The 22,076-nt window shown below is 33.1% G+C and overlaps 1 protein-coding gene across 1 annotated transcript in view; it reads left to right on the plus strand.

Annotated features, from left to right (window-relative positions):
* The first annotated feature begins 5,035 nt into the window (after window positions 1-5,035).
* The window catches only part of LOC126748860 (monocarboxylate transporter 13), a 152,618-nt gene continuing 135,577 nt past the window's right edge, over window positions 5,036-22,076 (plus strand). The window contains exon 1 of the mRNA XM_050458371.1: window positions 5,036-5,418. Coding sequence (XP_050314328.1) covers window positions 5,265-5,418 — 154 coding nt within the window. The 5' untranslated portion in view covers window positions 5,036-5,264. The remainder of the gene's footprint in view (window positions 5,419-22,076) is intronic.

The following is a 22,076-nucleotide window of genomic DNA, read 5'->3' on the forward strand; positions in this document are numbered from 1 at the left end:
AAAACCATGTGTGGTAGATATAACAAAATGTATGCTCGACGAAAAATCTGTAAAGCATCTTTCTACAGTGCCGCTTTCAAACGATACAGTTACGCGCCGAATTGGGGATATCGCAGCAAACATAAAACAAGAACTGGTTTCACGGCTTCAAAATAACAAATTCGTCTTGCAAATGGATGAGTCGACTGATGTTGCTGGACTGGCCATCTTGCTAGTAATTGTGCGATATCCATATAAAGATTCACTCGAATCCAAAAATATTATCCATTATTCTCTAAGAGAAAAATAAAAAATAAAATAAAGAGTAACGATTTGATATTGTCAAAAGCAGACAAGGGTAATTGCTTAGTCATTCTAAACAAGACTGACTATATTCAAAAGATATTGGATTTTCTGGACTCGGAGGATTTCATTACAGTTAATAGAGACCCCACCAGTTCGTATTTTACGAAAGTTAAGCAAACATTGGACAGATGTAACTCTCGATTTCTTTAACACTAAAAAAGAAAAACTGTATCCTATGAATCCTAGAACTCCGATCCTTTATGGTCCCAAAATCCATAAGACCAATTTTCCCATAAGACCAGTGGTTTCCTTTGTTAACTCCCCATGCTATAATCTTTCCTCTTAGTTGAATAATGTTCTCAGGGAGGTGGCCAACTTTAAAAGTATTTATTCGACTAAGAATTCTGTTGATCTAACTAACAGTTTGAAAAATCTTATTATTCCTTATGGATCTAAACTTATTTCCTTAGATGTAAAGAATCTTTTTCCCAGCATCCCTCCCAAAGATTGTTTAAAGTTAGTAAGAACTCTCCTATTAAAAACATCTCTTAGTCGTATAGTCATTGAGGGTCTTTTAGATTTACTCGATATAGTGATCAACCAAAATTTTTTCCAGTTTGACAATAAAATTTTCAGACAGGTCTCAGGTTTGGCTATGGGTTCTTGTCTTTCCCCTCTGCTAAGCGAGATTTTCATAAGTCATCTAAAAAGAGAAATAGTTGAGGGTAGGTTTAGAGATTGCCTAATGATATATAAGAGGTATGTGGATGACATTTTTATAATTTGGAATGGCAGGGAGGAAGACCTGCCAAATTTTCTTAGTTTCGTAAATTCCTTACACCCTAACATTTCATTCACAATCGAAGAAGAAAAAGATGGTTGTTTGTCTTTTCTTGATCTTCTAGTTAAGAAATGCAACAATAAACTTATTTTTGAAATATATCGTAAGCCCACTACTACCGATAATGTAATTCAGTACTCTTCAAATTCTCCCTACTCATATAAATTCTTCTCGTCAAAAGAAGCTTTCGCTAGAGAATTGAATATTATAAAACATATTGCTCTCAACAACGGATTTCCCCTTTATTTAATAGACAAAATTTATTACAAATTTTTAAATAAATATAAATTGACCTACAATATTGTTCATAATAACGACTCAACAAAAGTTCCTTTAGATCCTTGACCTTTTTCGGTTCTATCTCCGTAAATTTAGTAAGATTCTTTAAATCCCTAAATGTAAAAATCGCGTTTAAGACAGTCAATAATTTAAAGAACCAATTGGTCAGTAGAGTGGATAAGGCAGGCATCCTTTCTAAATCGGAAGTTTACTCTTTAAAATGTGACGATTGCAACGCAGTATACATTGGCCAGTCTGGAAGAAAAATCTCTACACGCATTAAAGAACACGTAGCGCTTTTTGAAAAATTTAAATTTAAAAATACCAATGTCAGTGATATCAAATCAGCGTTTGCGAATCATTTGCTGGTCTCTACTCATAATTTTTCTCCGGGGGTGGGAGCTGAAATGCTTCATGAATGCCCTAAAGGTAAGAAGCTTGACCTTCTGGAGAAAATGGAAATTACAAAAGCTAAAAAGAGTCCTGTTCTCGTGTATGTGAATAACGTGTTTACTTTTGAACCTAATTTAATTTTTAACAATTTAATTTAGCTAAGTATCGTTTAACATTTTCCTTGTAGTCACTTTCTTCAATTTACATTGGCTAACGTGTTAAGTTGTTTTAGCATTAGGTCCGTATAGCCGATAGGTTTTACACTTATACTTATACCGGGTTCGATTCTCGTTGAGTCTATGTTGTTGCGTTCCACTTTTTAATTTTTTATTTTTTTTGCTTTGTACAATTATAACCTTAAAATTATTGTTTATTTATGTTCTGTGAAGTGTGTGGATGGCTTCTAAAGGTTTTTTATTGTTTTATGTAAGTTTTTAGTTTTATTTAAGTAGTATGTTTATTTTAGGCCTGATGATGCTCTAACTAGAGCGAAACACGTGTAGCCCGTTTAATTACATGTTGTGAGACCGTGACTTTGTGTTTTTCTTTGTTTTTCGTCAATTCACTTGAAGAAGACTTGCTTATATGCTCATCGCTGCCTACTAACACAACCGGAGAAGAAATTTTTAACACGATTAACATATTTTTTGAAGAAAACCAACTCGATTGAAATGACTGCATTGATATTTGTACCGATGGAGCCAAGGCAATGACAGGTAGAACAGCAGGAGCAATATCACGAATAAAAATGAAAGCGCCAAATTGTAGTTCCAGCCACTGCATCCTGCATAGATAATCACTCGTGGTTAAGAAAATGCCACCAAATCTAAAATTGGTTCTTGATGAGTCAGTAAAATTAATTAATTTTGTCAAGTAACGTCCACTACAATCCCGATTGTTCTCAATATTATGTAACACTATCATAAAACACTATTACTCCATACTGAAATAAGATGGTTGTCCCGGTTAATACTTTGACAAGGCTTTTTGAACTAAGTACAGAATTAGAAGCTTTTCTTACAGATGTTCCTTTTAATTTAAAAGACCGTTTGTCCGATAAAAGCTGGTTATTTAGACTAGCATTTTTAGCAGACATGTTTGGAAAATTTAACGAATTAAACCTGTCACTACACGGAAAACAGACAACAGTTTTCAATGCTAACAACAAAATAACTGCCTTGAAAAGAAAATTAGATTTTTGGATTACTTGTTTTAGTAAGAGAGAAATCGAAAGCTTTTCATTGCTAAGTGAGTTCCTTAGTCACCATAGTCTGAAAATATGTCAAATCTATGAATCATTTCTAGAAATGACATCGGATATAAGCATGGAATCATTGTTCAAAACAATTTTACTAAATGATTTTTGGTGCAGGGTTCGTGATGAATATCCACAACTTGCCACAGAAAAAAAACGGGATTTTCAGCATATACAGCTACAAAAACAAAATACCGCAATAGACTGGATGCCGAACCAGACATGAGAATTCAACTTTCTTCTATCGAGCCTGACATTACCCAGTTGATGAGGAATAAAAAACAATTACATGCCTCGCATTAAATGAACTTAGTGTTATCATTTGCTTAGTAACTCACTACTTACTGTATCTATCTTTTTTGTATGATTATTAATAAAAAATTCACATATAACTGCTTTTGCTTTTAGTTTAGAGTTTAGGGTTCCGTTAAAAATTTAGTTTTTTAAAAGGGTTCCGTCACGAAAAGAGTTTGAGTAACACTGATTGAGAGTGTCAAATACCTTATTAAAATCCAGCAAACATACGGTTGTTAATTGTTTTTATTGTTCATAGAACCTAATATCATTCATAAGATTTACCTGACAAGTAGTTGTACCAAAATGTTTCCTAAACCCGGATTGACATTCAGGTTTAATTTTATAGGAATTTGAAAATGCAGTAATTTGATTATACATGTGTCTCTCTAGAACCTTAGACAAAACAGTTAAAATACTAATAGGGCGTAGATCTTTAGATTCTTTAGGGTTTGACACTTTTGCAAATTAATTTGGTTTAATGATAGTCTTTTTCCACAAGTCTGGAAGTTGATTTTCTAAGACACAGGAATTAATAATATTGCTACAGAATGGAAAACAAGTAATAACATCTCTTATTGGTAATCAATCATGGCCTACTGAATTAGTACCAATTGATGCTATAATATCTTTTAAAGTAGTCTCATCCATATTTAAAATTTAGTGAATTGGGGAAATTGAAAGCTTTTTTATTTTGATAAAAGAAATTTTTTTCTTTGCAAGTAGTGTCATTCGATTTATTAGAAGTAGCAAAGAAGACATTGAGTATATTTACTTCAGAAAATGCGGCAGGTATGTAATCATTTTTTCTTTGTATAATATTTTACTTTATCACTGTATCCCAAAATGGCTTTCCAGAAGTTCTAGATAAGTTGCGAAAATAAGCATTTTTCTCGCGTATGATAGCGTGTTTAGTAAAATTTTTTAAATTACGAGAGTACTGAAGACAGTTATCACTTTTAGTTTTAAAATATTTTTTATGTGCTTTGTCTCTTAGTTTTATAAGTAGTTTAATGTTATCGGTTATCCATGGAGTAAAAGGATTACTTTTATTATTTCTTTCTTTATTTAGTTTTGTAGGTGCAAATTTGTCAAGTAGATATTTGAATTAAAAATGTTTAACTTTTCATCTATATTAGGAGAATAATAAATTTCATCCCATGGTAAGAGGCTAACAGCATAATCAAAGGCATCTAAATTATAAAAAATGTTATTGTGGTCTCGACATTTAAAATATTTGGCTTTAGTTTTTTCTGTACTAAAATTAAAAATAGCATAAATAAGACAATGATCAGAAATCACAGTTGAAATTGTTATTGAGTCGCAGCTTTTAAGGGAGAGCACTCTAGTGACTATTATCACATTCAATAGGCTACAAGAATTATTCCGCAAACAAAATATTGGCCGAAACACCTGTGCGACATTTTTACTGTTCTCGGACGCCATTCTTCTACCTGGATAGTAGGACACCCGGTACATGTTCAATGGTTTAATCACATTTTATACAATTAACTTCGCCAGTTTTTAATTTTACCTTGGAATGAAAGCCAGTAAATAAACTATATTTCATATAAATCACATTCAAACATCTGTATAAAGATTTGTGTAAACATGAGTGCGAGATTCTATATTCCTATGATTAATGTTTTCATAGAAAAAAGAGTGGATGTTAAAGCGACCACTGTCGTACTGGTCGTACTGGCGCTATAAGAAGTCTAGGTCAACAGCGCGTGTGCCTTACGATAAAAAATAAAGTACTACACAATACAATTGGAATCAGCTGTTCTTTACGCTCGCAGTCACTGCAACGGTCGCACTGAACACACACGTGGAATGTGGTTCTCGTATTTCGTTTCACTCCGGGTTCATTATTATTCTCGTTGTATTGTCAAGTTTTGTAAATAATATACAGGAACTATGGGTGATTCAAAAACATATAGGACTGATACTGAGGAACCCCTATTAGTTAATTCAGTAAAAAGTGGTAATCTGCAAAAAGGAGAAGGCGCGCATATAAATAATGGTCAAACATTCAGGGACCTGAAGTCTGGAGAAATTATTAGAAATAAAAGTAAGTAACAAATCCTTTGCCCAGAATTGGAGTCCGATCAATATGTTTATTATAAAAACATTTGCAAGAGCTTCACCTCAAAAGTCCAGTTTAAATAATATAAAGTATTTCAGCGGCGTATTAATTATAATCGTAATAATACATCATAATTTCCTTTAAACATATGATGCTAAACAATAACACTGGTTATACTCGGAATATTTAATTACCAAGTGATGTTAATTCTCTAATCTTTATATTTTATTTATTTTACATTTTAACGAAACCGAGATTGTGGTTTTTATAAGCATGTTTGGCGTATTTTATAATAGACATCCAATAAATAAAGAGTTATTACGAAGAAAAACAAACATTATTAAGCTGAAAAAACTTTTTGGAAAAGAAAAAAATGTATGAATGAAAACTTTACTATATTCATTATAGGGCATTTTTATCGTAAAATGTCGATCAGATGTAGTCCAACCCAATCAACTTGATTTGTTTTAAATCACGTTTCTATAGCAAGTTTTACGATCCGATTGAGGAATTCTCTTACAATAAGCGTTGAAAAAAGAGAAAACAGAAGGTTAAAACGGGGCCGCTATATATTTCCATGTGTTTGATTGCAAAAGTACAAGAACTAAGAAAATGTTCTAATTAAACACGAATAATGTTCAGATATTTATATTTTATATTTTGGAGAGAGTCTCTGATCTCTGCCATGTATTTAACAAAATTTAAATTATGCAGAATAGTTAACCTTTCTTAAAAGGTAAACAAATATTTTAGAAGTACTTTACAGCGCCTAAGTTTTTAAAGAAAGCCTGTATGCTCGTATTACTGTCTGTAACAATAAAAAGAATAACAGTTTATCAATTTTAACAAAGACAATTATAAGTTTTGATAACTAACACCAACCTGCATACCCTATTCAGATATATACAATTATACTTTATTATTAAAGCAGTTAAAAGGTACGGCAATTCAAAACAATTTGGTAAACATTTCACCATTTTCCCAACGGGTAAACCTTAAAAAAAGAATTAATTTTTTTTATTATCTCTGATATTTTTGATATTAAGGGGAAATAAATTATAGAATTTAGAAGCAAGATAGGTTATAAAGCGTAAATTTAAATCACAATTCGATATTGAGATCATTCAATTTTGCCCTGCATTAGCTCAAGGTATATGATTGTGTGATACGTAATTTGATTTAAATTTTGAGTGTACAAAGCAACACACTGCAAAAATCTACAACACTTTAAACTGGTTATTTCCAACGAGTAAAGTTGTTCAGAAAAAAATAATCTTGGTTTATTAAGCATTACTTTTACAATGTGATTCTGAATAGATTTCGTAATATTTAAATTAAATTAATTAAAAATCTTATTTTTTTGTTTAAGTAAAGCACATGCTGATCCCACTTTAAATGCTTGTCAATGACAACACTCAGGTAATTAGTATGAGGTACCTCTTTTATCGTTTTACCCATATCATTAAGCTCATCATGATTAAATTAGGTTTGTTGGCCGTAGTTATGGAAAAGGCAATATAATGAGACTTCAGTGTTAATTTAAATGTGTCTAGAAAATTGTTGACTTCACCAAAAGCGGTCTGGATTTTTGTTCTTGCCAAATCCCATGTCTTCGTATGAAACACCACTGCCGGCGCCGTGTCATCAGCATATGCTACAATTCAAAATCGCAAAGGTAATTAACATACAGCTGCCATGATATCCCACAACATGTTTTTGAAAATGTCCGTCAGGAATTTGAACATCGCCTATATCATTGTTTGGCCAAAAACGGGCAACATTTTGAACACTTATTGAAATAAAAATTGATATTTTCATGTTTTTGTTTTCTATCTGAACAAGTTAAGATAAACAAATATTTTTCTATATTTCTCGAAAACGAATCGACCGATTTAAAAAAATCAAACGTCAAAATAAAAGACTTCGAAAGACCTTTTAAACAAGCTATTACTCGATACCCCTTGCCATTTAAAATGTTTAAGAGGATGATCCTGGGGGGCAGAGGGTGAAGTAATTTTAGATCAGAAAATTGTCCCCCTTGACAAACCTTTTGACGTATTTCGGCGTTTCTTTTTAAACAGTGGTTTTCGGTAAATCCGTGGTAGGAAGTTTTCAAATGAACACCCTGTATGTGTTAAAAAGAATTGCTCCTAATACTGTTCTTTGGGGGACTCCGTGTTGAACGAGGTATGGTGTACTTAAGCTTTCCCCTATCTTGACATGCTGAACTCTATCCTCCTGGGACCCGGACACGTTTTTGTTAAGTTAGGGTTGAGAGGCTTTTAAATATAATAAAAAATACATAAATAAACATTGTTTACTAATAACTTTTTTTATTTTTTTCCTTACTTTGACAGATACATGACGTCCATTAAAATGGACATTGGGTCTTAACCTAAACAAAAATTCCTAATATATAATTTCTTTTTTTCAATAACATTTCAGTTTAAACCTATGAAAACGCAGGAAATAAATGTAAACTTAAATTTATTTGCTATGGAACTCCATGAAACAGTTTCTGTTGCCAGTAGTGCACAAAAATGTGTTGCATGTATTACAAAAAAACTCGTTTTTTTTGGCACAAGAGTCATTTTTACATCTAACCGAATTTTTTAAGTCTGTGGCAATTTCTGGAAAGTGTTGTTTCCGTTTTCTTTCCGTGCCTAATGACTATGACGTTGAATCGACAAAGATATTTCCCCCAGGATTTCTTCTAGTACCTACACCTCGGATGTTTTCTTGGGATTCACTTTGTGGGTTGGGTGTATTTGTCAAAAGTTGAGTGGCAATTTCGATTTTAAAATCTAAATATTGTTGTATTTTGCGTGGAGGGATTTTAAATATTTTTTTTATCTCTTCGATAAAAAATCCATGAGTTAGCCATTGCTAGATCAAAGAAATGGAAAATGACCCTTACAGTCCATTTTTTTGATCTGGCTCGAATTCTATAATATCTAATCATTCGGTCTATCAAGTCTATTCCTCCCATACAATCGTTGTATTTAGCAACAACGTAAGGTCTTTTAACCTGAATGTATTTTTAGTCTTTCTTAGACCACCTTTTACACTCATCGCTAGGTTAAATTCCTAGAGCAGTAGATGCCAAAAGGACAGATTTCAGATCATACCATTGTACAACTACTATTTCGCCATCTTGTCTTACAATTTGTTCCGAGCAGCCTGTACCTATCTTGGCCATCATTTTTTCCGAAGTTAAATTTGCTGCCGCTGGTACACGAGATTTCATAATGGTTCCAGTACAATATTTCTCTTGTTGACGAAGATATTCGAAAAGTGGTATTGTCGTGAAATATCTATCGCAGTACACATGACTTCCAGAAAATAATGTCCTTCCAAGGCGAACAACAGCAGAAGGTCCAACACCAAGTCTTTTTACAGAATTATCTGGAAAAGTATCTTTTCCTTGATATAATTCAAAGTCTACAACAAGACCATCAGGGGCAGCAACAACAAAATTTTTCAAGCCCTCTGGATTTGGCTTTCCTCTAACGAACTGCTTCATTTTACAAGTCCCTGTAAACAGTCCCTGTAAACAGCTGTAAACAGTGGCGTGAACTTTTTTTTCGGGTAGACAAACAATAAAAGTCGTTAATTAGAAAAAAATGTGTATTCAATATTATTCACTTTAATGAAATAGAGAATGAAAGCGCAAGAAATATTAACTCAAAGAGAAAAATTATGTAGTGATATAAAAAAGAAAAAAATTATTACTACTAGCATAAAAAGATAGATAAAAAAACACAACTAAAATACAATTGCCAATATCGAACAGTCGTTCATAAATAACCACTAAAATATCCACTAAAAAAACCTTTTCTATATACCCAAAAATAAAAATACTTATTAAGATGTATTGCGGCCGACCAGATCAAGCGTGTCCATAAGCAATAACCCTCAACAGCATAATAAAATAGCTGGTCGACTTCGATAGACAAAAGCTCGAATGTCTTTCCCGCGAGTAAATTTTGCATACGTAATAGGCTGAATACTGATGCGGCCGGACCTCTGTCACCTGCTTGATGCGTATATGGTTCGATTAGATGCTCCAAATTTCGGAAGACAAATATCAATGTGTCTTCCTGTGGCTCATATACATTAATTGGGTGTCAGCCCTGCATTTTTATTTCAATTGGTGCGTCAGGCGGGGCGCGCCTTAGATATTATAGCCGTTTAGATACTATATAATAATAGTAAGGAGAGCGACTACGTTCTGTGTTAATTTTTTTTAAATTTTAATTCAACAATTACATGAAATAATTACGTAATAAATTAATGACAAATAACTGGATAATTTTGGGTAGACAGTGTCTACCTTGTCTACTCGTACGCTTCGCCACTGCCTGTAAATGGGATCATCTGTTCATCTACAGCAACCACTTTCTCTCTAGGTAGCTGCAAACACCCCTGCCATACTGCTTTTATAATAGGACGTACTTTCCAAAATTTGTCAGACCTGCGTACGTCTTCAGAGATGCTGCCATCAATGACGATTTTAAGGTTACTTCTTATAGCAAAAAATCTATCAGGAGTCATTGTATCTGCAATAGCTGAAACTTTAGTGGTTTTTGTCCAGTACATTCTGATTTTGGGATATTTTAGATAGGACATCAAACAAACTTTTCCAAAAAAATGTTTAATCTCATTGAGAGTCAATTTAAGAGATACTCCTTTAAGTTCAACGTACCTTGCATTTGTGCAATCACACACTTTTTGGAATAACTCATCGTCAAAGTACATGGCTAAATACGATTTTGCAGTCCAATCATACCGGAGCTCTGCGCTGCATTTACTAGAGAGGCCTTCAAAATTTGAAGGTGCAAAAGTATCATCTCTTCTCCAAGACTTTGACTTTAAAGGATCCACAGATTATTTGGCCATTTTTAAGTTTTCTCTCAGGACACTAAGAGAAATTCTATCTTCTTCTTCTTCCTCCTCACTGCTGCTTACTAGTTCTTCATTAATTATTTCTTCTTCTCTCCCCATTAAATTATCCATACTTTGAATTTCTTCTTCATCATCAGACATTTCAATGTCAGAGTCATCATTTCCAATGATTTTTAGTATTTGCTCCAATTTTTCGTCATCTTCCCACTGGCCGAAGCACTCTTTGATTGCCAAAAATTCCTAAAATAAATTTTATGAGTTAATTTAAAATGTGCATGAGATAGACCCAACCCATTTAAATGGACACGAATAACTTAGGGTAATACAAAACTTATTTAATTTTTTTATTATTGTAATGTTATTTAAATTTGTCTATTAAACATTTGCAAATAAAAACTTTTACAAAAATCATTACAAAACGTTAGGTACATACCATCATAACGAGAACCACGTGCAGCCGCCATCACAACAGAAAACAAACAACTGATTCCCAGCACATGTGCACAATTAAAGTCGACCGAATCGGACTGGGCGGCAGCACCGAAGTGTCCAACGTAGTGGATACGAGGTCTAAGCTGCTAATAAATTAACAAAACTGGAAACATAAAACTGGCATGTCCATTTAAATGGACGCTAGGTCCCAGGAGGCTATGACTCAGGTAATTGGCAAAAACATGCCACACCGCACTCCTAACACCATGGTTTTCAATGCTTGGAGCAACACAGTATGCGAAACATTGTCAAATGCCTTCGCCAAATCTAGGAACAGAGCAATGCACTTGAGGTACCCAAACCCTGCCTAACACCAAACTGATTCTCAGACAAAAGCTTGTTAGATTCAAGAAATTTAACCAATCGATTTTTAAGAAATTTTTCAAAAATTTTGGCTTAATTCGAAATTACGCTTATTTGTCTGGTATATGTATGGGGTTACTATAGAAATTTTAAAATATACTTATACTCTACCAGTTTTAAAAATTAAATTAATTATATAAAGTAATGGTTTTGTTAGATACATATGCAAATGTTTTATTATCTTAGTTGTTAATTTATCTAAACCAGGAGAGCAATCATTTTTTGAATTTTTGATATGTTCTAAAACCATTGAAAAAGAAAGACTATTTGTAAGTTTTAACAAATTTGCCTGCGTTGATAAAAAATTATTTGCGAAGTTTGGTATTTTCTTTTTATCATAAATGTCACTATTTTTTTTGTCTTTAATGCAAAATATTGAATTTTTGGTTTCCCTCTCATTTGTTGCTTCTTTAACTAATCTATAAAAATTAGAGTTTTGGATAAATTTGTTCTTATAGTCGTATTTTTTTGTACATTTTATTAGTTTGTTAAGTCGGTTTCTATATTCTTTATTTTCTGCTAGTTTTTCTGAAGAAGCATTAAACTTAAGTGCTTGTTTTAACCTGTCACGATTTTTAATTAACTTTATTATGCCATTAGTAATCCATGGTTTAAGATTTTTAGTAATAAATTAGTTTTTCTGATATTCAGATTTTTCCAAAATATAATTTAATTTACTTAAAAGATGAATAGTAGATATTTCTGGTTTATCAAAACTTAAAACCTGGGTCCAATCTACTTCAGATACAGGTTGCTTAAATTTCTTAAAATCAATACGCTTATTAATTTGTTATTGGGCTGCAGATACTTTGAGATTTAAGCTAGAGTCATTTGAGATATTAAGCATGAGAGGTAGGTGATCAGTTATATCATGTTCTATAATATAAGTAATTGTTTTTCTTTTTCTGCTCTTGTCACGTAGAAAAATATGGGCAAGGCAGGACTTACTCACCTCCCTCGTAACCTCCTAACATATCGAAAAAAATCCATGCGACAATATTAGGGAAATATATCTATTTACTTTAAAGTTATCTCTGCTAAGAAGGTTAATATTAATGTCACCTATAAGAATATCAAGAACAATGTATTGTTATTACCGTTTTACCATTTTAATCCGTTAAAAAACCATTCAAGCTTAATGACAGTGATCTGTATATCGCAAAGGTATTATATTTTTTACAGAAATTATAATTTTTGTTAAATTTACTTTTGTATTCAAAAGTTTATCATTTAAAAAATTTGGATTTAAAGTAAATTTTAAATATACAATAACGCCATAAAAAGTATTGTAGTCTCCATTATTATATAACAATGAAAACCTGGTATATTAAATTGTTGTAGAGATTATAATTTATGACACTGTCATCACTAATATACTCGCCGGCACAAAATTCCGCCACCCTGAAATATTGGCCAAGTTTGATGTTTTATAAATTTTTTATTTTTTATCAGATTCTCACAATTTTACCATCAGTTTTTAGATACATTTGTTGTGATTTTTTAAAATCATTTTGTAAAGTAGCATTTTTCGATTAGGCTATATTATTATACAGGAGTAAAACAAACTGTTGTTTTTTCTCGTAATTTCAAAAGACCCTGTAGGAAAATTAAGGTGGATAATTCTGTTTACATACTGTTCCTTGTATTCTTTGATGTATTCTAAACATTTCGATTTTTGATTCATTCCATTATCTCATTTCTGCTGCGAGCTGCAAATTTTTTATTAAAACGCTGATTTGAAGCTTATTTTTAGATAATTAATGTCAAGTTTTCGGTTAAAAATTATTGACGTTGGCTAAGGACGCAATTAATGTGACATAAAGTTTGACAGTGTCACTATTATAATTTATTGTGTGTCAATATGGTATTAACTCCAGCAGACGTGGGTAGAATTGCTGCGTTAATAGAGGATGGCCGTAGCAAAAGTTATTTCGCCCGTACTCTGAGATTTCCGCGGTCTACAGTTCGAGATGCCTGGAATAGGTATTTACAGACGGGAATTCTTACTAGACGAAGGTATTTACAGACGGGAATTCTTACTAGACGACAAGGCTCTGGTAGAAGGAGAATGACCACTGCAACTGATGATCACTTTGTCACCATTAGTTCTTTAACAGATCGAAGATCTACTGCTGTGTGTCTAAAAAATTACTTGCGAATACTTCATGGAGTAAGTGTAAGTGAAAGAACGATACGTAGAAGATTAGCAGAAGCTGGACTTTATTCACGAAGGCCAGCAAAATGTCCACAATTACTTCCTCGGCATCGACAACACCAACTGAGGTTTGCAAGATCGCATTTTGAGTGGACTCTAGAACAGTGGGTAAACGTACTATTCACAGATGAATCCAGGGTTTGTTTAAGGACGCCGGGAAGGAATAAGGAATCCAGGGTTTGTTGATGGTCGTGAGCAGGTATACTGACGTAGAAATGAAAGATATGCTGACTGCACCATTTCAGAACAAATCTCATATCGTGGCGGTTCAGTCATGATTTGGGCGGGTATTTCTACCGAAGCACGCACCAATCTTGTATTTATTGAAAATGGAGCTCTAACCGCCCACCGTTACATTGAGGAGATCCTTCAAGAAGTTGTTGTCCCATTTCCTCCATTCATTGGGAACCAATTTACATTAATGCATGATAATGCTAGACCTCACGTTGCACATGTAGTGAGCGAATATCTGGATGAAGTTGGACTCCCAAGATTGGAATGGCCCGCATGTAGCCAGGATCTCAACCCAATAGAACATCTTTGGGATCAATTTAAAAGGGCCGTTCGTCGTCATCCTGTACAACCACAGACCTTGCAAGACTTACGACTAACGCTGATCGAAGAATATGAGGCTATTCCTCAAGAAAGAATAAGGAACCTTATTCATTCGATGCCGCGAAGACTGCACGCTGTTATTGCTGCGAGAGGAGGAAATACACGCTATTAAAATAATTTTTTTTTAATTAACTTTATGATATACCTAGTGTTTGTTTCTTCTAATAAAAATACGCTTCAAATCAGCGTTTTATTAAAAAATTTGCAGCTCGCAGCAGAAATGAGATAATGGAATGAATCAAAAATCGAAATGTTTAGAATACATCAAAGATTACAAGGAACAGTATGTAAACAGAATTATCCACCCTAATTTTCTTACAGGGTCTTTTAAAATTACGAGAAAAAACAACAGTTTGTTTTACTCCTGTATAATATAGCCTAATCGAAAAATGCTACTTTACATAATGATTTTAAAAAATCACAACAAATGTATCTAAAAACTGATGGCAAAATCGTGAGAATCTGATAAAAAATAAAAAATTTATAAAACATCAAACTTGGCCAATATTTCAGGGTGGCGGAATTTTGTGCCGGCGAGTGTATATCACAAAAATCATAAATTTTGTATGTTTCTAAAAACACTAATTGGCTATTTAAGTTTGTGGGTAAACCCTTAATGTTCATATGTAAAATATTTATAAGTTTTGTGTCAGTATTTATCCTATTTACCAGACTGTCTGAACTAACATTTAAAGAAGCATTTGAAGACTCAGGAATAATTTCAAGAAGTTGATTATGTGTATCAGCCATAGTTGATTCTTATTTTTTCCTTCATTAGATTTCTTATTTTGATGCTTACTTTTCTCATTCATTAGACGGTACTGATAAGTAGAGCACTCCTCACCACTTGCTTTATGATTGATGTCATCTTGTACTTTTTATTTGTCATATCACAGTTAAGACATTTAGGGTTTTCATTTTTTCGAGGACGGCCATTTGTATTGTGCTCCCCAGCACAATTGCGACATATAGATTGATTAGGACAGTCATTAGATTTATGGTTAAATTGCTGGCACTTAAAACACTTCAGGATACTATTTTCATAAACCGGAAGCCCTTGCCAACCGATATGAATAAAACTCATTTCACATAAGCTCTTTTTTGTGTTTATCCTGACACGAATTTCCATTGGTTTAATCTTCTCCATATCCTGCTTAGATTTTTGCATGTCTTGTCTATTCTTTGGCTTAATAATCAAATTCGGTAAATTAGTGGGTTTAATCATAGATTCCTCCTTAGCAATTCGTGAATGAGTAGGTTTAGATTTTACTATATTCTCAGAAAGGTTATGCTCCTTCTCTTCCATACTTGCAAATTTATCAAATAAAGTGTTAACGGTCTCCATTTTCATTAATTCCTTAAGATTTTTTTACATGCAGGGCACATCGAAACAAGAATGTTTAATACATCTCCAGATATTTTCTTGTATTGTTGGCTTGTGATACCTACACGGGCAGTATGGTACCAAGATTGTTTACTTTTAAATATTAATATCTAAGAAAACAATATTTCTCGAAAAAAAAATTACAACACCCGATTTTTGGTAAAAAACAGTTCAAAATTCGGAGACAATTTCGCGATATTAATCAACAAAACGTTGCCAAAACTTTGCTCATGTCATGTATTTAATGTATTTATTTTGATTTCAATTCTAATCTTGTAAATTACATTCCTCTGGTACAGGGTTGCAGTTTTATTTCTGTGAACTTGAATTTGACCGCAATATCTTTAAAAAGGGATTTGAGAGAACATTCAATCCAATCGAAAATTTAATTGCAATTAAATGATTCTATGTTTTATCGACATTTACGGCCGGATTGGTTCTGTTTTATTTATAAGCTAGATAGAAGCGCGATAAAAGTAAACAGACATCGTATTTTGCAGCTCTCTGATATACCGCATTCCCATCTTTCATAGTAAACAAATATATACAAGAAAGACTTTAATAATTATAGTGTTAAATGTGGAATTTCCATCGTTAAGTGTCCATCAAATCCAGCCAACCCAATCGAACCGATTCGTGTAAAATTAAGTATCAGCAGGTTTTTCCATCCGATCTTCGATTTTTTTTAAATGAGCGTTGGAAAAAGGAAAAATAGAAAGTTAAAATGGGGCGGGAAATATTTCCATGTAGTTACAACAAAATTATTGTTGTTAAATTTTGGTGTTCTTTATCCTTACTTCCCCTTTAAAGTTCCTTAACCTGACCTTTTTTTTTTTTAATAGATTATATAAAAGTAATATTAATAATATTCTTTATTCGAAAACGCACAATAATTGTTTTTAATTTTAACATCTTAAACATAAATTTTTCGGAAAGGCGAAATTCATTCCATGGAAAAAATACATGTGATGTTCTTCCATTTTACCTTTGGATAACTAGCACACAAGGTCAAGCATTAAATCTTAACAATTTAGCAAATTATAAAATACCATAATGGCATATAAAATCAAAAACAAAATATAATTTAAAATAAGACATCTATAAAATTAAGAGTGAACTAAAATTATAACCTTCAATAATAATACTATACTTCAAACATATTTACTAAACACATGAAACTACAAAACCATGCTCCATAACTACACTGTCATCCGTCAACAATCATGAAAATGATCGTCGAAAGAAAGGGACAGAGAGAGCTTTAAGAGACAGAGGAAAGGCATTATAGACTTTGCTGATTTGATATACATATAAGGGATCTTTCATATTTAACCAGTTGACAATTTTAGGCGTATGACTTGAAATTTTCTGGAAAAACGAGACAACTAACACAGGCAAAGACCTAACTAATTTGTTTAAAAGTTATTTTGCTAGTGTTTTCGAATTGGAAGGACATCATTTTGACTTTAAGAAAATTGCTTGGTCGAATAATAATATCGAACTTAATGGTCTAACTCTGTCAAGTTACCAGGTTCTAAATGCTCTAAAAACCTTAAATCCAAAAAATTGCAGGCACTCCCATTTTTCTAAAAAATACTGCCAATATAAGTCTAATAGCCGATCCTCTTACACATGTTTATAATTTTTTATTAAAAGAAGGGGAATTCTCAGCGCAATGGAAAACTTCGATAATTGTCCCAATATACAAAGGAGGGGTAAAGGAAGATGTTACTAATTATAGGCTCATAAGTAAACTATCTACAGGGTGTTTCAGAACTATGGGATCAAACTTCTAGGGGTTGTTCAGTGCAACAGTAGAATCCATTTGAGTTATAGGAACCCAAGTCCGGAAATGTGTCACTACGCCACTACGGCCCTAGGACGCGTTTAAATTTAGAAAAAATATTAATTACCTAAATAGGATCTAATGCATTTATTTTTACCTTTTGTATATGATACCATCACAACAATTGTTCAAAATGTCTTCCTCCAACCTCAATACACCGATTTAAACGCCGCACATGATTTCGGCGGACTACACTAAAAATTTGATCTCAAATGCTGAATGATTTCAAATGCTGCTGTTATTCGTCCAATTAAGTCTAGCTCTGATTCTACTGGAGTTTCGTAGACTAAAGACTTTACATGTCCCCACACGAAAAAATCGAGCGACGTTAAATCGGGTGACCTAGGAGGCCAAGAAACTGCTCCACCTCTGGCAATCCAACGGTGACCAAACCGCTGAGCCAAATACTCGCGTACTTGTACAGCAAAGTGAGCCGGCGCTCCATCATGCTGAAACCACATTTGCTGTCTAACGTTTAGTGGAACATTTTCAAGGAGTTCTGGGAGAACTTCCTCCAAGAAATGCAGATAAATAGGTCCTGTTAACCGTTCCGGTAGAAGGTATGGCCCAATTAAATAATCATCAACAATGCCTGCCCATACGTTGACAGACCAACGATTCTGATGTTTTCTTGGAAAAATTGCATAAGGATTTTCTTCGTTCCAAACATGGCTATTCCAACTATTAAAAATACCGTCTCTTGTGAAAGAGGCTTCATCGGTCCACAAAACATATCTTAAAAAATTTGGTTGTGCAATGACGTGATCCAGAAGCCATCGACAAAATTGAACTCTAGGATGATAATCAGCTGCAGTCATACCTTGAACTTTCTGGAAGTGGTAAGGATGGAGTTGTTGCTCGCGTAGTACCCGCCAGACAGAAGCGTTACTCGTATTCATATTCTTAGCGACGTCACGTGTGCTATTTGATGGTTCAACGGCAACTCGCTGAAGCACCTCTTCTTCAAATTCGACCGTTCTTACGGTTCGAGCACCAGTATCATGCATCTTGGTCTTCAACATGCCTGTCTCAGCGAGCCGCCGATGAACCGCAAAAAACTTTTTGTATCCAGGATGCTGTCGTTCGGGATAACGTTCATGATACAACCGCGATGCTGCTCGTGCATTGCAGTTTGTTGCTCCGTATGCCAAATGCATATCCGCCAATTCTTGATTGGTAAAGTTTTCCATTAGCAATGAATGTTTAAAAATTGTAAGCTATAAAATTTTGAAACATGACATTGAGAATTGACATTGATAAGCGTTGATTTTAAACAATTGTTGTTATGGTTTCATGTACAAAAGGTAAAAATAAATGCAGCAGATCCTATTTAGGTAATTAATGTTTTTTATAAATTTTAACGCGTCTTAGGGCCGTAGTGGCGTAGTGACGTATTTCCGGACATGGGTTCCTATACTCAAATGGATTCTTCTGTTGCACTGAACAACCCCCAGAAGTTTGATCCCATAGTTCTGAAACACCCTGTATAGTGCCTAAGCTTTTTGAAAAGTTAATTTACGATTACTTTTTCAATCTTTCAAAAAATATTATTGGTGTAGAGCAGCATGGATTTTACAAGGAAAGATCTATTGACACTAACCTTTTTGTTTTCACAGAGTATCTTCATAGGCATGTGGATAACGGGTCTCAATTCGATGCCATTTACACTGACTTCAGTAAAGCATTTGACAAGATTAGCCATAATATTCTCCTGGCTCGACTTGCAGTCATCGGTGTGGGTGGCAGCGTCTTCATATGGGTAAAATCTTATATTAAAAAAACATGTACGTCTTACTTCAAGGATTTTGTGTTGAGTCCTTTATTCCGTCATCTGGTGTTCCACAGGGCTCCGATTTAGGACCCTTTTTTTATTATATACATTAATAATATAAACTCTTGTTTAACAGTAGAATCCATTTGAGTATTTTTACACAAAATTTCTATTATACGCCGATGATCTTAAAATCTACCGTACGATATTTAACATTGCGGACTGCTTTAAAATCCAAGGTGATCTGAACCGACTACGATCCTGCTGTGATAAAAATAGTCTCTTTCTTAACCTTAAAAAATGTCAAAGTATAACCTTCAAGAAATAAAAATAAAATAAATTATGAATATAAATTTAACGATATTTGCTTACCTAAAGTGAACTACGTACGCGATTTGGGAATTACATTGGACTCTAAGCTGATGTTTGATATTCACATTGATCTAATAGTAGCAGAATCTTCTAGATTGTTGGGTAATATTTTTCGTAAATGTCAAATGCTTTCTAGTTCTCGTGCTATTAAATGTTTATTTAATACATTTATTCTTGGCAAATTCAACTTTGGAAGCATTATATGGAATCCTAGGTATGGAATTTACATTGATCGATTGGAGAGCATCCAAATCAAATTTTTAAGATTTCTTTCTTTTAAAACCCGCTTCGGTTCATATCAAGATGTCAATTCAATTTTGGCGAGAGCATTTTGGCGTGATTTCCCTTTTCGACAGACGTTTGATAACTGATGGTTCGTTTTTATATAAAGTAATGAATTGTCAGCTGAATACTCCTTTCTTTTTAAATTTAACATTCCTCAAGTCAGCATCAGATCAAGCGAATTATTTTTATTCCATTCAGGAAAACAAATTATGGTCAGAACTCTCTATTATGTAGAATAACAAAAAGTTATAATTTGTACTACCGTTCATTAGACGCTTTTAATATGTCACCTAATACAGTTAAAAATACTTTAAAGCGAAATATTGTCCTTGAAACTTGTCTATAAGGCTATTGCAGAAATTTAGCATTAAAAAATTACTTTTTTTTTAAATCCTTTATATTCAAATTATTTTGATTTATGTACTTAACTATTTAGACCTTATATTATTCTTGATAAAATAGTATATCTAAGTTAGTTAAGATAAGTTTGTGGATACCTTTTTGGGTTTGTAGCCTGTTGTATCCCTATATGGTCACCAAATAAAAAAATAAAATGAGTACTTAAAATCTTTTTATTAATATACACTAACAGTCGGTATTATCTGGCCGTGATGTCGAAACGGACGTCTTTAAGCGTACGTAAAGTTGTTATTCTAACTTGCAAAAGGCAGAAAAAGTTTTGCATGGAACAGCTAGCATTTTAATAATACGCAAGGCAAGTAATAATATAAATAATAAATAGAAAACTAGACCTAAAAAAGAGTCGAAACTAAAATTAAAATTTTCGGAAATGATGTCAATAATTCTCGAACCAATACCAATACAAGTTTGTTGTGTATTATGTGTGCTAATAAAGATGCTTTATAGCAAAAAGTGGCTGGTGTCACGAGGGTTTGCCAGATTGGTCTCTTCAAAAAGTTATCTTACATTTTTTCTGTAAAATGTACAGGGAAGCCAATAATTGACCCCCTTAAAACCCCCTTACATGGGATTTCCTATGCTAACCTTCATCTGCATAACTTTTCTTAAATAAACCACCAGTGCTTTCTTTATGCAATTTGTAAGGGGCACCAAAATAAGATTCTTGATAGGCTTTATAATTTTTAAAGCCATATATCTCACGACTGTTTTTGAGGTGAGTTATTATATCTCGCGCCCCATTAAAGCTTACTTCAGAGAAAAAGAAGTCAGTCGGAATGTCCATATTTTTGGCACAACGGTATTTGCAATTTTAAGAAGCTATTAAAATCATTAGATGTAATTATTTCATTTTCTTTTTTGCTGGTGTTTTCTATATTTTTATTTATAATCTGCCACATGCATTGTATGCAAATGTATGCGTTTGTCAGCAGCAATTTTGACTGAGCGAATTGCTTTTCTCTCCCTCATAGCTCGTAAACATTTAATGAAACAAACAAACAATATTTGAAAGCATTTCACATTTACTATTAGCATTAATGTTTGAGCTCAACAAAATTCCAAGACATTTTTGAAACATTTTTTACATTACTTTGTGTAATTAATCTAAAACTTTTTTTTAGTTTAAGAAAATGTTCATAACTGAAAAAAAAACAGAAATATTTACTATTTCAGATGAATAATCAAATATGTCAAGGTCTGTTACCTCAGAGTGATTAACATCCATATTTGCACTCACAAAGACATTATTCAAGCAGACATTCTTTCTAATTGCAGACTTTGTAGTCTGCTGCATGCCAAATCCAGACGCTGTATCATACAGCTTCCGCTCATTTAGTTCATTTGTACTAAAAGGTATATTAAAATCACCGGCCAGCACAACCCTTTTGTTGGTTCCCAGGCTAGTAACTAGAAAATCAAGATTAGACAAAAAGGTGTCGTACCCAGACAAGCTAGTTTTCATGTTTTAACCAACTTCTGTCCTGCCTTACTGTTATTTGCAGTGTCTTTGGCCACCACTTTAGAGATGCATATTTAATAATCGCAGTAATAATTTATCTCGGTTCGTTTAAATTTAACGTAGGTATAAAAAATGTTGTCGTTTGACGCCGTAGTGAAAAATGTCTTCTAGTATAAAGAAACAATAAAAATAGTAATATGCATTTATTGTGTAATCTAATCTTGTGTTGATCTAAAAGACGCCACAGGACCTTAAACGAATATTATGCAATATTACCAAAGAGCAAGTAAATCTCTCCTGCTTACTCGCTCTTCTAGTTAAATTTGTAAATAATAACAAAATATGTTTTAATGGGCACTTAATAAAACGAATTCTTAATCATTTCTTATGATTAAGATGTAAAAGCAGTTTGGGCGCAAGTCTGTAGTACAATGCAAAATCAAAAAAATATGTTGTTTATATATTTCGTTATTTATATATGCTTAGTTTATTACATAAATGGATTGATTTGTGAAA

Source organism: Anthonomus grandis, chromosome 22 (assembly GCF_022605725.1).
Source record: "Anthonomus grandis grandis chromosome 22, icAntGran1.3, whole genome shotgun sequence".
In the NCBI taxonomy this organism is placed as follows: Eukaryota; Metazoa; Arthropoda; class Insecta; order Coleoptera; family Curculionidae; genus Anthonomus; species Anthonomus grandis.